The sequence below is a fragment of the Scleropages formosus genome, chromosome 23, assembly GCF_900964775.1.
Source record: "Scleropages formosus chromosome 23, fSclFor1.1, whole genome shotgun sequence".
Classification (NCBI taxonomy): Eukaryota; Metazoa; Chordata; class Actinopteri; order Osteoglossiformes; family Osteoglossidae; genus Scleropages; species Scleropages formosus.
The window spans coordinates 18,250,308-18,265,229 of record NC_041828.1 but is presented as its reverse complement, the minus strand read 5'-3'; the positions used below and the strand labels follow the sequence as shown (position 1 = coordinate 18,265,229).

Sequence of the window (14,922 nt, the reverse complement as noted above, 5' to 3'; positions counted from 1 at the left end):
GGGCTATATATACATATAACATACAATGTGTTAATCGACTGTTTATGTTATCGGTAAGGCTTCCGCTCAACGGTAGGTTATTAGTAGTTAAGTTTTTGGGGAGTCAAAAGTTATACGCGGATTTTTGACTGCGCGGGGCGGTCTGCGCCTCTAGCCCCGCCTTCTTCAAGGCGATACAGTAAGGCTTCACGCACAGTACAGACTACCTCTCAGCATTGAGAAAATGCGCACCAGATCTTGCACTGGTACATGCTTTAACCGGGTGGCACAGACATTGAGGCATACATAGTTGACTGTACCGTATGAGTATATATTCTTTTGTCTTCCGCTATTTTATGTTGTGCGTTTATCTTTGGTTTATTAGGTCAAAATAGCTTCACACGAATATGGACACCGTTGAGCGGTTTAATTCGCGGTGCTCCTACATGTTTTACGACTTTGCTGTGGCATTATGGGATCGCTGAGACTTGCATGTGGCATATATTCCCGCAGCTGCATGAAGACGGTCATGGGAAGCTTTAAGTTTATCGGTAAGAGCTGCACAGTGTCAGTAGTAATAGTTCGATGGTTGTCCCGCACAATTTCAGAAACTGGTGTAAAAACACGGATTACGGTTTTCAGACTGAGTGTTAACGAACATTCCATCCATCCCCCAGAGAGTTTGAACAGGACAAATAACACAATTAAAATTAAACGAAACAAACAAAAATCATGTCTCCGGCGTCCCTCTGCCCTCCGAAGCGTTATGTAATTTAACTAATATTAATTTATTGTGCAAAATGTCCGTGTACGGCGTGTTGAGCGCGGTGACTGGTTGTTTTGGTTGTCTTGTTGTTCACATGATGTGTGCCGTTTTCTTCTTGCTTTCTACAGACATCGGGGTGAATCTGACAGACCCCATGTTCCGGGGCATTTACCGTGGGAATCGAAAACATCCAGGTGAAACGTAGTAAATGGCACAGGGCTCTCGTTCTTCGCTCATCTCATCTGTGCACTTGTTACACTGTAATGAGGGGTTATGACGTAACACTATGAGTTATGACGTCTCGCTCGGTACGTAGTTTCACACGCCTGTCGCCCCCGTTCAAAGTCACAAAACGTGTTAATAATACTAAAAAGACTGAGAAAAGACAACAACTTAATGTAACTGCAGTGATATTAAGTTTTTTTCTCAGTGTTATAGAATACATTAATCATTAAAATTGTATGTGATGTATTTATAATAACAAATGTTGTACTGGTGCGCTGGACATTGAATTGTTCTGCAGCAGTTTTTTCTGTTGCTCTTCTGCAGATGATTTCCAGCAAATGGTTGGAAGAGCCCTTGAGACTGGAGTTCAGAAGGTATTGTTTGTCTCCTGTTTTTCTCTCACACGTGTGAGCTCTTCTGAATTGAAGCATAGATAAACATACATGCATATATGTATAATGGGACAGCTGGTGGTGTAATGGTTAGAACTGCTGCCTTTGAACCCAAAGGTCCCAAGGATACTCCAGCTGGAGGTGGGATTTGAACCTGCAAATTCGCAGGTTCAAATCCCACCTCTAGCTGTAGTACCCTTATGACCTTGGGGTTCATGTTAATTTATATTAGTACAGGTGCTCCCTGATTTATGATGGGGTTATGTTCCGCGAAACCCATACTAAGTCGAAAATATCGGAAGTTGAAAATGCATTTAATAGACCTAACACATACCTCTGCGTGACAAACTGGGAGATGCGGATTGCTGCTGCTGCCCAGCATCACGAGAGAGTATCGCATCACATCTTGCTTGCCCGGGAAAAAAAATCAAAATTCTAAATTCTAAATACGGTTTGTACTGAATGTCTATTGCCAGCTCACCATCATAAAGTCGAACAAAATCATATGTCGAACCATCGTAAATCGGGGACCACCTGTATGTTAATAATAGTATGTATTATTTGTATTCGTCCACATTAATATCAGATATTTTTTTCCCAAATTAATTTACCCTTTAAAAAATATATATAAATACATACACACACATAAAAAAACCCAGTGCGGACAGCTGTTTTCTCGTTTGCAGTTGATCATCACTGGAGGGAATCTTGAGGACAGTGAAGGAGCCTTGAAGTTGGCGGAGACTCGGGGTGAGTGTGTGAATGTGTTTCCAGGGCTCCTCCTTATTCTTTCATGTGTGTACATGTGCTTCCTTTTGTCTTTATGACAACATCAGGGCCAAGTGTGAAATGTCACTAAAACTGCAGTTGTAAATGGTCATCTCAAGGTGTCAGCTCGGCCCTTCTTTTAGCCATCAAGGTGATGATCCACCTTGAGGAGATGTCTGTGGGTCCACCAGCTGCCAGGTGAGTGATGGGGTCCAGTGCAGTCCCAGCAGGCATAAGTGACAGGGACGTGGACGGATTGGACCCTGGTCATGGGAACGGGCTCTAGGAATGTGGGGGTGCTCAAGAAATACTGATCAGACATACAGTAATTACAGAGTAACCAGTAATAACACAGTAGTTACTCTGAAAGTCAAAGGGAACTTTATTGCCATTGCACCTAGAGGTTAGTGACACCTACAGGACCACAAAATTTCCTCTCTCCTGGAGCCCCATGTCACATATTACATATAGTATACAGGACAGCACAGGACACAGGCCAGAGTTTGGAAATAATGTACACCATGTTCAAGATACACACACAATACTGTATACACAATACTAAAAAAGATGTACACATAATATACAATACAAAAAAGGAAAGTGTACAGGACATGTCATTTACACTGTAGCATTATAGACAGTAAAACACTACGGTAGTCTAGAGACAGTGGTGTGAGCCATAGGAGCAGCAGTAAATGAAATAGGGGGCAGTGTGTGTCATCACACTCGCATATATGTGTACCGTGCTCTGTGGTACCTTTAAATTTACTGTGAAAAAGGTGCAAAAGCCAAGAAAACAGGAACACAGTGCGGTACGTCACCCCCCCCCCCCCCCCCCCCGCTTACTATACCTGATGGCTTGGTCCTTACAGCTTTTGCCTTCAGATCAGAGGGGTGGGGGTTTACATCTTCTTACCATGACGCTTACTCTACGTTTCTCTCGTAAAAATGACACCGCTGTCTAAACGAGTATGTAATTGTAGCTTCACATTGCGAGTTTCTTCGGAGAGAAGCGTCACATAAATGAACAGACGTGGAGACTGAATGGAGGGGATCGTGGCTCAAGGGCCGCAAAAGGAGGATTCTCCCTGGGATCCCTGGGTTCGCTCTGTCTCATGGGGTCCAGTGACGTGGGAGGTCCTTGCAGGAGTGGGTGGAGGTGCTTTAGTCGTGTCGTGAGAATGGCCACTGGAGCTGCACAGGGCACGCCCCACTGGGAGGAATGATGCCTCGGAGGTTTCTATCCCTCAAGGGCTTGGTCTCGCTCTGCCTGCTCCGCTCTGCTCCACCGTGGTGACCCCCATTAGGAAAGTGAACGATGACTTCATCCGTGTCCTTCAGTCGCGCAACAGATGCTGAACTTAATTTCCATTTTCAGATGAGTTCTTCAGCACGGTGGGCTGCCACCCGACACGCTGCGGCGAGTTTGAGCAAAACGGGCCGGAACAGTACTTGAGAGCCCTGAGAGAGCTGGCCGTTTCGAACAAGAGCAAAGTGGTGGCAGTAGGGGAATGCGGCCTAGGTAGCACTCACTTCTCTCCTCTTCTCTTAAGCGCATGATAAACTTGTCAGTGTTTACGCTTAATAATTGTCGATAACAGTTTGTTTCATAATGGAAAAGTCGATATGCAGCTACTCGTGTGATGTGCACGGGTTCATATGGTGATATGTCATAAATTCGCTGTACTCAAGAATCATGTGTCTGCATCCGAATCCATCTCTCTCGTAATGTAACGAACACATTGTATTTTCTACGAGATGTATGTCGCTTTGGAGAAAAGCATCAGCTGAATGAATACATGTAATTCGTGTTTTAATTTCCTTGCTGTTGAATCACAGTGTTTAGAGCCCTGTCTCACACTTTTCTCCTTTAATTTTTCAGATTTTGACAGATTGGAGTTTTGTCCGAAAGAGACTCAGCTTACGTGAGAACATTGACTGTGCTTCTTACTCAAAATGCATGAAATGTACATGAGCACAGAATGCCACGAGGAACATTTTTGTGGGGGTTTGTGCCTGTTTTAACGCTGATTTCGGCGAGAGAAGGACCACCCCAGCTGGCATTTAATCCTCCAGCTGCTGGGAGCCACTTGTATGGAAGTTAATTTCTCACCTTGCTTTAAATTTTTTACTCGTATCCAGGAGAGTACACCCATCCCTCACATAAGGGGATGTTATACAATGAAAAATCAATATAATGGCTGCGAAAGTATATGTTGTACTCCGGTTTCACACAGTGCCTTTATAATTCCATTACAGCCACATTTTTGCGTGCCCATGGAAAGCACAGCCACAAACACAGCTTTAATAACCAGCGAAAGTAAAGCCTTAATATCGCAATGAAATGACGATTGTCTGGCATCACACATTTGTTAGTAGCTCGTCGTGTCCGTGTGCTTTGCAGAGTGATTGAGATGGTGACGTTGCGAATTTTATCTCTTTATATCATATACATTAACGTTATAATAAACAGCCAAATTATGAAGTGTCGTCTTGTGTCGCCCCTGTGCTCGTGAGGTCAGCTCTGGATGACCACGGCCCAGCACTGGAGAAGAGGTTATTGATAATTAATGAATGAATTAAACCATTAAATGACATGCTTTGAATGATCATTTTTGATGGAATATTATAAATATGTTGCGGGTGTCCTTGACTTGCATCAGACTACCTTTTATTACTTTTTTTACCTTTAATCATTTTTTTCTACCCTTTTAAATAATTTTGAGTGACACTATTTTTGTAAATCTGGGAACAGATAATTTTTTGTCAGAAGAAATAATGTTACTGTGAACCCCTCACAGTGGGAATTTGATTTCTTAACCTCTTAGGAGAGGGATGGGTGTACAATTGTCCATCGATAGGCTTCTTTCTAGGCTTATTCTATATCTCTGATACAATCTCTAGAGAAATCACTGAATGCCTTAACAACCGGACTTGAGGCATTAATTTTTAATTGATCTTTTTTAAATGTATGACTGGTCTATATCAGCTGTGCTTTTATTTCACAGATTTTTTGAGAAGCAGTTTGATTTGGCTGAGGAGACTAAGTTGCCCATGTTCCTTCACTGCAGAAACTCACATAAGGAGTTTTTGGGTAAGTCCTCAACGTGGAATTTGTGTAAAGAATATGGCTGTGGTTCCTGTGAGTGTTAAGATTAGACTTTAGCCATTCAACTTTTTGTCCTTTTGACAGATATCATGAAAAGGAACAGAGACAGATGTGTTGGTGGGGTGGTAAGATTTTCTGAATTCATTATATTGTGATATTTCTGGATGATAGCAGAAGTTTCTTTACATCACAATATGAACTAGTGCACAGTATGATATTCTCTATCCAGATTGATTGTAGTCTTGGTTCTGTGACCGCAGATTTTTCACACAGATTATCATTCTGTAATATCACAGGTGCATTCATTTGATGGAAGCAAAGAGGATGCTGCGGCGATTATTGACTTAGACCTTTATATTGGCATCAATGGATGGTGCGTTTTGGTGTGTTTGTTTATCTCCGGGGGGGTTCATTTACAAGTTTAATAATAGTAACAGTATTTTTTCACTTTCTCTGCTTTTTTTTAATGCCCTAATTTTTTTTATTATTAAACAATTATGATCATAATAAGGGACCCCGACAGTCATTTCAATTTATTTCAGCTCCTTAAAAACAGCGGAAAATCTTGATGTAATGACGTCCATTCCAAGCGAGAGGCTGATGATTGAAACAGGTGTGTTCATGCACATCATAACAGCCAGTTGTAAATTTATTGTTTAAACAGAAATGATAGTTACAGTATTATAGACTGTTGACAATATTTCCATATAGGTGTTAAGTTTCAATATGCCTACCTGGAATAACTTTTGAACTGAATCTCATTTTAATAGTTATGTACATTTATCAGTTTTTCAGCTGGGATGGTATTTCTTGTTTTTATTGGTGACGTACATTGAGTTTCTTCTTACGTTCATTGATTGATAGATATGATGAATGTGTGTTCACATGGTACATATGTCTTTCGGGAAGACTATTATCTGAGGTATAGCTGTCAATAGCATGAATATGTTATGTCAGATGGACAGCATTATTATGGGAAGAGTATGTGGAAAAAAAAGCCCGTCCTTGAGATGTGGTTGCATTGTGAACGTCTCCTTTTTCTGCAAGATGCTCCATGGTGCGGGATCAAGAACACACACACTGGCTCCAAATATGTCAGAACGACATTTCCCACCAAGAAGAAATGGGAGGCAGGTCATTGTCTGAAGGACAGGAATGAACCCTGTCACATCATGTATGTTATGAGCACTCGTTTTCCTTGCATTCAAATAGTCCACGACCACAATCTCGAACATATGTAGTGAAGAACTGCTCTGAAAGTCCTTGACCCCGTCACAAATAAATAACAACAAACAGGGATCAAGCTGTCATTTTACAGCTTGAGAATTACATAAATGTTATCTGTGTCCAATTAAATAGCCTGTGTGTGTGTTTGTGTGTAGATATATACCACACACACACACACACACACACACACACACACACACACACACACACACAAAAGAAAATTGGCCGTTTGCTTGTATTAGTGTAATCTTATCAAAAAGGCATATTAATTTGTCTTTTTTCCTTGCAGTCAAGTGTTAGAAGTCATGGCTGCAGCTCGAGATGAGGACCCTTTGGAGCTGGCAGACACTATTTTCAATAACACTATGAAAGTTTTCTTCCCTGGAAGTTAATTTTACTACACTCGCTGTCAAAGTGTAGTGCACTCTGATATTTTATTGTTTACCGGACCTGTTTGTTTTATGACAACCTTAATTCTGGCATCGTAGTGAAATGGCTCGCAGTATGTTCATTCGGGTCTGTACCTGGATAGTTTCTTGAAAGCATTAATAAACATTTTTGATACATATTTTTACTGTCTCTGTGTATTTTATCTTTAGTATAATGAAGCTTAAATTACAAAATGGCTAATGAAGGATACATAAATATTTGACATACTGCCCAATACTGCTACATAAGCCACATGTAAATATTATTCAGGGATCAGGAAGTGGATTCATTTACATTTATTCATTTAGCTGACCGTTTTTTCCAAAGCAACTTACAATATTATTACCTCCTATTATTTACCCATTCATACAGCTGGGTAATTTTACTAGAGCAATTTATATTTACATTGAATATAAAGAAATACAATTTGTGCATTACATTAGGAGAAAGCGAGACATAGTTGCAGATGTGATTAAGTAAACACTGTGGTTCTTTCCACTTTATGCATTGCATCGATGTTCCTCACACAAGTGGGTGCATAAACTCATTTTTAGGGTAAGTACCTCCCTCAGGGTGACTACAGCTGGAGGTGGGAATTGAACCTGTGATTTTTAGGTCTAAAGGCAGCAACTCTAACCACTACGCTATTTACAGAAAATGTTTTTCAGCCCTTGGTAGAAATGAATGCTTTAAAACTATATACTAAATAGTTTTAAAAATCCGCATGTAAACTGAGCAAAACTAAGCGAGACGGCGCCACTGAGACAAAATACTACACTGACATGTAATCTTAAACGTAACGTAGCGTGACGCATTGGGTGACGTGAGGCGTGATGACGTGTTAGAGCTCCTTTTACTTCCGCGTTCCCAGCATACCGACGGGAGGAGAGTGAATATGGCGGAATTCGCGGAACCCGTGAAGTAGCACTGCGATTTAAGCAGCTAACAAGTGTGGGAGCGGAGGGTTTGAATCCCGTGCGGGCAGACCGAGTCCTCCAGCTGCGCTGCCATGGCGTCCCCTTACACCCGAATCACCCAGCAGGCCCTGGCTGTGTTGGATGTAGTATTCCGAGTGCCCTGTATCTTCATCATCGACGCCATTTTTAACTCTTACTACTACGACCCCATGTCCGGCTGGGCCGAGGCTGCTGCCAGGATCTTGTTCAGATTTGTCGGTAAGGCGACTGCGCATGTGTTCGCTGTTAAGCGCTGTTTGCTAGCCGGCTGTCTTGCCCAAACCAGGTCGCTCGGCGTTTCAGCGGCTGTCCGCCACCGCACCGTCCCGCACAGGCGCGCAGTGTGAGTCAGTCAGTCAGTGAGTGTGTGTGGTCAGTCGTCACTCACTGAGCCCATCCGTGCTGTTCACGGCTCCTCTCCTGTCCTTTCCTTTCCCTCCTGTCCTGCCCTCCTCTGTAGTCGTCACCGAGCCAGTGGTGCTCCAGCACCAGTAGTTGACTGGATCTGCCCCTGCCCTGCCCTGCCCCTGCCCAACTACCTGTCCAGCCCCTTCCTACCCTGCTGTGTGTTTCATGCCTTCTGGAAGAGGGCAGTTTTTTGGCAGTGCTTTGGTGGCATGCTGGTCAGGGGGCTATGATCGCCTTGGAAACGGAAGGTTCCCAGTTTGGATCCCACTCCTGCTGTTGTTCCTTCGACCCAGAACCGATACACTAAGTTAAAGGAAACCCTGATGTATCAATTAGTAAATCACTCTAAAGTTAACTGATACCTTAAGCTGTGGGGACAGCAGGGAGCGTAGTGGTTGGAGCTGCTGTCTTCGGACCCAAAGGTTACAGGTTCCATACCCTGGCAGCTGCAATACCCTTGAACAAGGTACTTACTTTAAATTGCACCAGGAAAATAACCCAGCTGTAAATTGGTAAATAATTGTAAGTAGCTCAACATTGTAGTTTGCTTTTGAGAAAAGCATCAGCTGAATGAAATGTAAATGTAAGTCACCCTGGAAAAACGTCTCTGCAAAAATGTTGTTGATGATGATCATTATAACAACATTGTTATTATTATGTATTTCCAGATCATTTTGAGGATTTTGGACAGGTCAACAATCTCTCCTGTGATACAGTAAGGCTACCCTAATGTATCAACAGGCGAATCGCTGTAAAGTTAACAATCATGCCAAGTCACTCTGGACAAAGGTGTCTGCTAAAAAAGGTTGTTACCGATGATGATGATGATGATGATGATAATAATAATGTACCTCCAAGTCATTGTGAAGTTGTTGAAGTGGTAAGCAGTCTGTTTTGTATCACCACAATTACCTGTCCAGTTTTCAGAATGATGTACCCTATGGTGTCAGGAGTGGCATTTGAACCAGAAACCTTCAGGCTGAAAAGCAGCAGCCCCGAGGCAGGACACTAACTTTACACACTTCTTACATTCATTAATTTAGCTGATGCTTTTCTCCAGAGCAACTTACAGTGTTAAGGTCCAAACATTTATTTAGCTATTTATACAGCTGGGTAGTTTTACTGGAGCAATTTAAGTACTTTTCTCAATGGTACAACAGCTGGAGGTGGGACTCAAACCTGCACCCTTTGGGTCTAAAGGCGGTAGCGCTAAATGCTGTGCTGCTGGTTGTCCCCAACTTTATTAGAAAGAGACTGAGAAGCAGTTGTGGAGAGTGCTTTCTTACTCTGTTTTTGCATACACCAGTCTCACTGTCCTGAGTGGAGCAAAAGACACACTGCTGGGTGTGTACATTGTTATGTTTGTATGTTTGTCTCTAAAGCAAATGAGTTGGTTTTCTACAGCAAGCTCCTTACTTTGATTTACCCTTGTATACATACAAAATGATGTGGGTGTAATGTAAATCATAAGCTAGCAGCACAGGTTAGAGCTGTGATGTTGCAGCTGGAAGACCTTGGTTTGAATCCCACCTCCTGCTGTGTTATTCTTGATCAGGGTCATTAGCCTAAATTGATACAATAAAAATACCCTGCTGTATTAACAGGTAAATTGTAAGTAGCTTACTGTAAAAGCCTGACATTGTAAGTCACTTTCTAGGAAAGTGTCAGATGAATGAATAAAGACATAATAATTATAATAAGGACATTAAAGAACAATAAACATTACAATGTACTGTACAGATTGTCCTCGACTCAGGGGCACCCGAACTTAGGACAGCTGACCCATCAATCTTGTTATTTTGAGTCCCGATGTTCGGTTACTTTTTTACGACAGCTAACAACTGAAAAAGTGAATATTCTGGTGGTACGGGAAAAAAAAGCAAAAGAAAATGGGTATAGACCTGAAAGCGAATATAGTGCAGAATGAAAACACAATTATACTGTACCGTATTATTAATCTTAGTGTTATTTTAACATGAATAATGTATGAGATTAGTGCAAAAAGTATAACAAAGCCCTATTATACAACATGTCATTCATGCACATTAATTGCTTATATAGTATCTTAAATGCTCTGATAGTATAGGTGGATTTTCAACTTATGACGGGGTCATTGGGACGGGACCACCCGTACTTGGTACCTGCGCTATATAGTCTCCTTCACATGTCTCCTGGAAAGGAATGATATTTAAAATACGAATAATTAATTTTTTTTTTTTTTTTTTGTGCTCTCACTCACCTGCAGGTGTCCTGTTGTCCGGTGTCGTGCTGGTCTTGTCTCAGAAGGCGCTCTTCCGATTCTACACGCTCTTCTTTGCAGTGCTGCTGGGGGCGGCGTCTGTGCTCGTCAATTACTACGCCACATCACACATAGACTTCTACAGCGCTTACTACCGGGCAGCCCTCGGCTTCAGGTTGTTGCCCAAGAACGGACCCACTTTATGGCTCGCCATGGCTATGGTGCAGCTCATGTTTGGCATTGGGTACGTGGTCCTGCTCAACATCCATTCCGTGTGTGCTGTGCTGGTCGTCCTTGATGTCCTGATCCCTATCTGGGGGCTGATTGTTGAGTTGCCCGCTGACACGCGGCAGATGGTGGCTGTTGCCTCCGGGCTCTTGCTGGCCATGAACACTGCTGTGTACCTCACCCTGAAGCTCAAGTGGTTCTACTACTCCTGCCGCTACGTCTACCTGCTGTTGCGCCACATGTACCGCATCTACGGCATCCAGCTCCTGGTGGAGGACACGTGGAAGAGGATCCGATTTCCGGACGTGCTCCGGGTCTTCTGGCTGACACGAATGACCGCCCAGGCCATCATTCTGGTCTACGTGGTCAAGGTGGTGAGCAATGAAACCGGAGACCAAAATTACATAACCTGGGATGTATTCTGGGACTTGTTCAGTAACTTGATCATCAGCGGCTGTGACTCGACACTGACCGTTCTTGGCATGAGCGCGGTCATCTCTTCGATAGCACATTACTTAGGTCTGAGCATCTTGGCCTTCATCGGCTCCACAGAGGAGGAGGACAAGAGGCTGGGCTTCGTGGCGCCCGTCCTCTTCTTCATCCTTGCTCTCCAGACTGGTCTGAGCGGCCTGGAACCGGAGGAGAGGCTGGTACGCCTCAGCCGCAATATGTGCCTTCTGCTCACGGCTATCCTGCACTTCATCCACGGGATGACGGATCCGGTCCTCATGTCTCTCAGTGCCTCCCACATATCGTCCTTCAGACGGCACTTCCCCGTCCTCCTGGTGTCGCTCTGTCTTTTCGTGCTGCCCGTCCTGCTGAGCATCGTGCTGTGGAATCACTACGAGCTCACTACCTGGCTGTTTGCTGTCACCGCCTTCTGCGTGGAGCTCTGCCTCAAGGTCGTCGTCTCCTTAACCGTCTACGGACTCTTCATGGTGGACAGCTACTACGGTGTGCTGTGGGAGAAGCTGGACGACTACGTGTACTACGTCCGCTCCACCGGCAACATCATCGAGTTCATCTTCGGAGTCATCATGTTCGGGAACGGCGCTTACACCATGATGTTCGAGTCGGGGAGCAAGATCCGGGCATGCATGATGTGCCTCCATGCCTACTTCAACATCTACCTGCAGGCCAAGAATGGCTGGAAGACGTTCATTAACCGACGGACTGCGGTGAAGAAGATCAACTCGCTACCGGAGGTGAACGGCAGCCAGCTGCGTAGCATCGAGGACGTGTGCGCCATCTGTTACCAGGAGTTTGCCACGTCTGCGCGCATCACGCCGTGCCACCACTACTTCCACGCCCTTTGCCTGCGCAAGTGGCTGTACATCCAGGACACGTGTCCCATGTGCCACCAGAAAGTCTACATCGAGGAGGACTCTAGGGACAGCGCCTCCTTTTCTAACAACAACGGCTACGTGGCGCCCAACGCAAATGCCGGCGAGTTTGGTGAAGCGGGTCGAGCCGACGTCGCCGCCGCTGCCGGGGGTCCCGAGTTAGAGAACGAACTCTTGGAGGACAACGACAGTATTGAGTACGATGAGGACGAATGGGGCACTCAGAACGCTGGCACACCTATAGAGGAGGAATACATTAACGATGACACGGACTCCAGTGAGGATTGACCATAGTGTTTTTGTTAAAAAATAATTAAAAAAAAAAAAGATTAACATCAGGGATTTTTCCCCCCCACATTTTGATTTTTTTTTTTTTATTTTTTAAATTGGTTTATTTTCCAAGGGCTTTTAGAAGTTACAATATAACTATTATGAACATGTTTGTGTTACAAGTGTGTGAAAGGATGGCTGACAGTGTCCAGCGCGAGCGACATTCCTGCAGCATATAGGGATGCTGTCGCCCCCCCCCTCCCCCCGCCAGTTTGCTGAGATTATGGGAGAAAAATGTATATTTTGAGAAGTTGTACATTAATTATGAACTTGTTGGTCATTGAGCTTTTCCTTTTGAAAATGAAATCAATGTGTTCTTTGCAGGTTCTTCTTGAGTATTTAGAGAAATGAGCACATTGTGAAATATGGCAGATGATGAACTCAGTGTCTGGGTTTAAGGTTTAACTTGATGTGATGTGCTACTGTAACCACATATATACCTCTCATGATTACTACTGGTCTCTTGTGCGACCTTTCTGAGATTGTGTACATTATTGTACATGTAATAAACTACAGTTTCCTTTAAAGAAAGGTGTTACTCAGCTGAGTGTTTTGAAAAGGATAAACACATCTGGAGGGGGTTTTGCAGAGCTAAAGTGGTGGGTCATTAACCCTCGGCAGCCTCGTGGGTCGTCTGGTTGTCAAGGCAGTGTGTTTATTGGTTCGTAGTTTTGGCACTTTGAATAGAATACCTGATTTGTTCCTGATAGACATGAAGGTTTTGCTGTAGAGTGGCACTTGACCTAATATGTGAAGTATTTGGTCCAAAAGCTGAAGTCTTCTAAATTTACATGTTTCTAGAGGTGGTTCCTGAAAATAATATATATGCTACTAAAGTACGTTCAAAAGGTATATTTTTATAATAAGAAATGACGGTACCCCCTATGATTGGGTTACTCAAATCAGGGAATAAGCATGCTTTTTGTTTCTTCTTTTGAAATGAAGGATTGTAATTATTAGATATGGTTTTTAATTGTTTTGTCTTGGTTTAAAGTTTATGTAAATAAAATCATCTCGTGGTGATTCTCTTTTGATGCCATGCTAAGTATTTAAGTTGATGGTTCAAACTCACCAGATGTTGAGCATCGCATATATATCTTGAAGGGTTATATACACAAAGGTCTTTTCTTTTTTCTTTTTTCTTTTTTTTTTTTTTTTTTGTTCTTAGAAGTTGGAATTTAGCTATTCCAAAATCTCAGATCATGCTTTAAATGTCATGTTACATTAAAGTGACAATTTTGTAAAATGTTGAAAGTAAACTGTAATGTAGATAGTTGATTTGTGAGTAATATTTAATTATGTGACAAGATCAAAAGTATAATTTTGTAGACTGTTATTTAAAAATTGATTAATAATAAAAAATAAGTACAGATTATTTTCCCAGATGATAACGGCAATGTCTCATTTAATTTGTCATTATTTGGGCATTAAGGAAGGCTTTATACACAATCATCGGACGCATCACTTTTTGTATGACTTAATTTTTCTTAAATATCTTAAAGTAATGGTTTTTGCTTACGTTTTAAATTAGTTACAAATCAAATACAATTGCATATGCAGCCAGTGTGTTACAGTAGATATAGATCCGAAGTTTAATGTGTTAGATGTCATTTTAGATTTTTGATTTTGCGTGCGTGTGATATATACTGTATGTATGTACAGTACTGTGCAAAAGTCTGAGGCATTGAGATGTTTCACAAAAATATTCTAGATGGTTAATTTGTTCTGCATTAGTGGCAGTGGGAAAGAGCGTATTTTAGATTTCCAAGCATTCCCTTTGCAAAAAGTTGCAGTATTACAGTAAGGGTTTTGTATGTCGTTAAAGACAAAGTACACACACACACACACACACACACACACTGAAAGTACTTATCCCAAACGGAGTCGTGGTGAACCAGAAACTAACCGGGCAACACTGGGTGCAAGACGGGAGGGGGAGGGGACACACCTATGACGGGACACACCCATGACGAGACTCCACTCCATCGCAAGGCACCCCGATCAGAACCCCAGACCCACCGCGACCCCACTCGAGACAAACAGCTGTTGATGATGGATGGTCACTAAGCTTTGTAGCAAGTTTATTAAGAGCATTATTTTTGGAAGCATTCTCACTTTACAGCCTTTTCCCCCCAACCAAGTGCACAGTACGGTATATGACAGAGGGAGAAAGTGTGAGTTGAAGTTGATAAAGGTTATGTGAACACTGGGCTCTTCAGATCCGTATAACGGTGATTAGTTGTTAGGCATCACATATTACATAGATAAAAAAGCATTTTCATTTTTCCATGAAGTCCACCTGGTGCTTGTGTGGGAAGAATGTTCCACTCTATTGAATGTGAAAACGGGTGTGTTACATCTGCGCTGTGTTTCTGTTTGTAGAGCTGAAGGTATTTGATACTCCTGGCTTGTACTGGATGAACCACCGAAGATGACCTGCTGACCAAACAGGGTGTCCGGTTGACCATCTGACTAGCGCCCAAGCGACTCGTAGAACGGATGCTGTCTTAATTGTACATAGTG

At 42.8% G+C, this 14,922-nt stretch overlaps 2 protein-coding genes across 2 annotated transcripts; both read left to right on the top strand.

The window, feature by feature from the left end:
• Positions 1–453: 453 nt before the first annotated feature.
• Positions 454–6,962, top strand: tatdn1 (TatD DNase domain containing 1). The gene is made up of 12 exons (XM_018727125.1): positions 454–530; positions 874–939; positions 1,295–1,344; positions 2,049–2,112; positions 3,509–3,652; positions 4,013–4,055; positions 5,139–5,224; positions 5,324–5,364; positions 5,536–5,612; positions 5,782–5,852; positions 6,287–6,413; positions 6,756–6,962. The coding sequence occupies exons 1-12, from the start codon at positions 497–499 to the stop codon at positions 6,856–6,858; spliced, it is 906 nt and encodes a 301-aa protein (XP_018582641.1). The 5' UTR covers positions 454–496; the 3' UTR covers positions 6,859–6,962.
• Positions 6,963–7,775: 813 nt separating this feature from the next.
• Positions 7,776–12,601, top strand: rnf139 (ring finger protein 139). The gene is made up of 2 exons (XM_018727133.2): positions 7,776–8,070; positions 10,505–12,601. Exons 1-2 carry the CDS (start codon positions 7,905–7,907, stop codon positions 12,355–12,357), a joined length of 2,019 nt encoding a protein of 672 aa, XP_018582649.1. The 5' UTR covers positions 7,776–7,904; the 3' UTR covers positions 12,358–12,601.
• Positions 12,602–14,922: the final 2,321 nt, after the last annotated feature.

Bases quoted from the DNA above. Each gene is read 5' to 3' on its own strand.
- tatdn1 (XM_018727125.1), top strand. From the start codon at position 497: ATGAAGACGGTCATGGGAAGCTTTAAGTTTATCG. The intron at 2,113-3,508 runs GTGAGTGTGTGA...TTCCATTTTCAG, and splicing joins GAAGTTGGCGGAGACTCGGG to ATGAGTTCTTCAGCACGGTG. The intron at 6,414-6,755 runs GTATGTTATGAG...TTTTCCTTGCAG, and splicing joins AATGAACCCTGTCACATCAT to TCAAGTGTTAGAAGTCATGG.
- rnf139 (XM_018727133.2), top strand. From the start codon at position 7,905: ATGGCGTCCCCTTACACCCGAATCACCCAGCAGGCCCTGGCTGTGTTG. The intron at 8,071-10,504 runs GTAAGGCGACTG...ACTCACCTGCAG, and splicing joins GATCTTGTTCAGATTTGTCG to GTGTCCTGTTGTCCGGTGTC.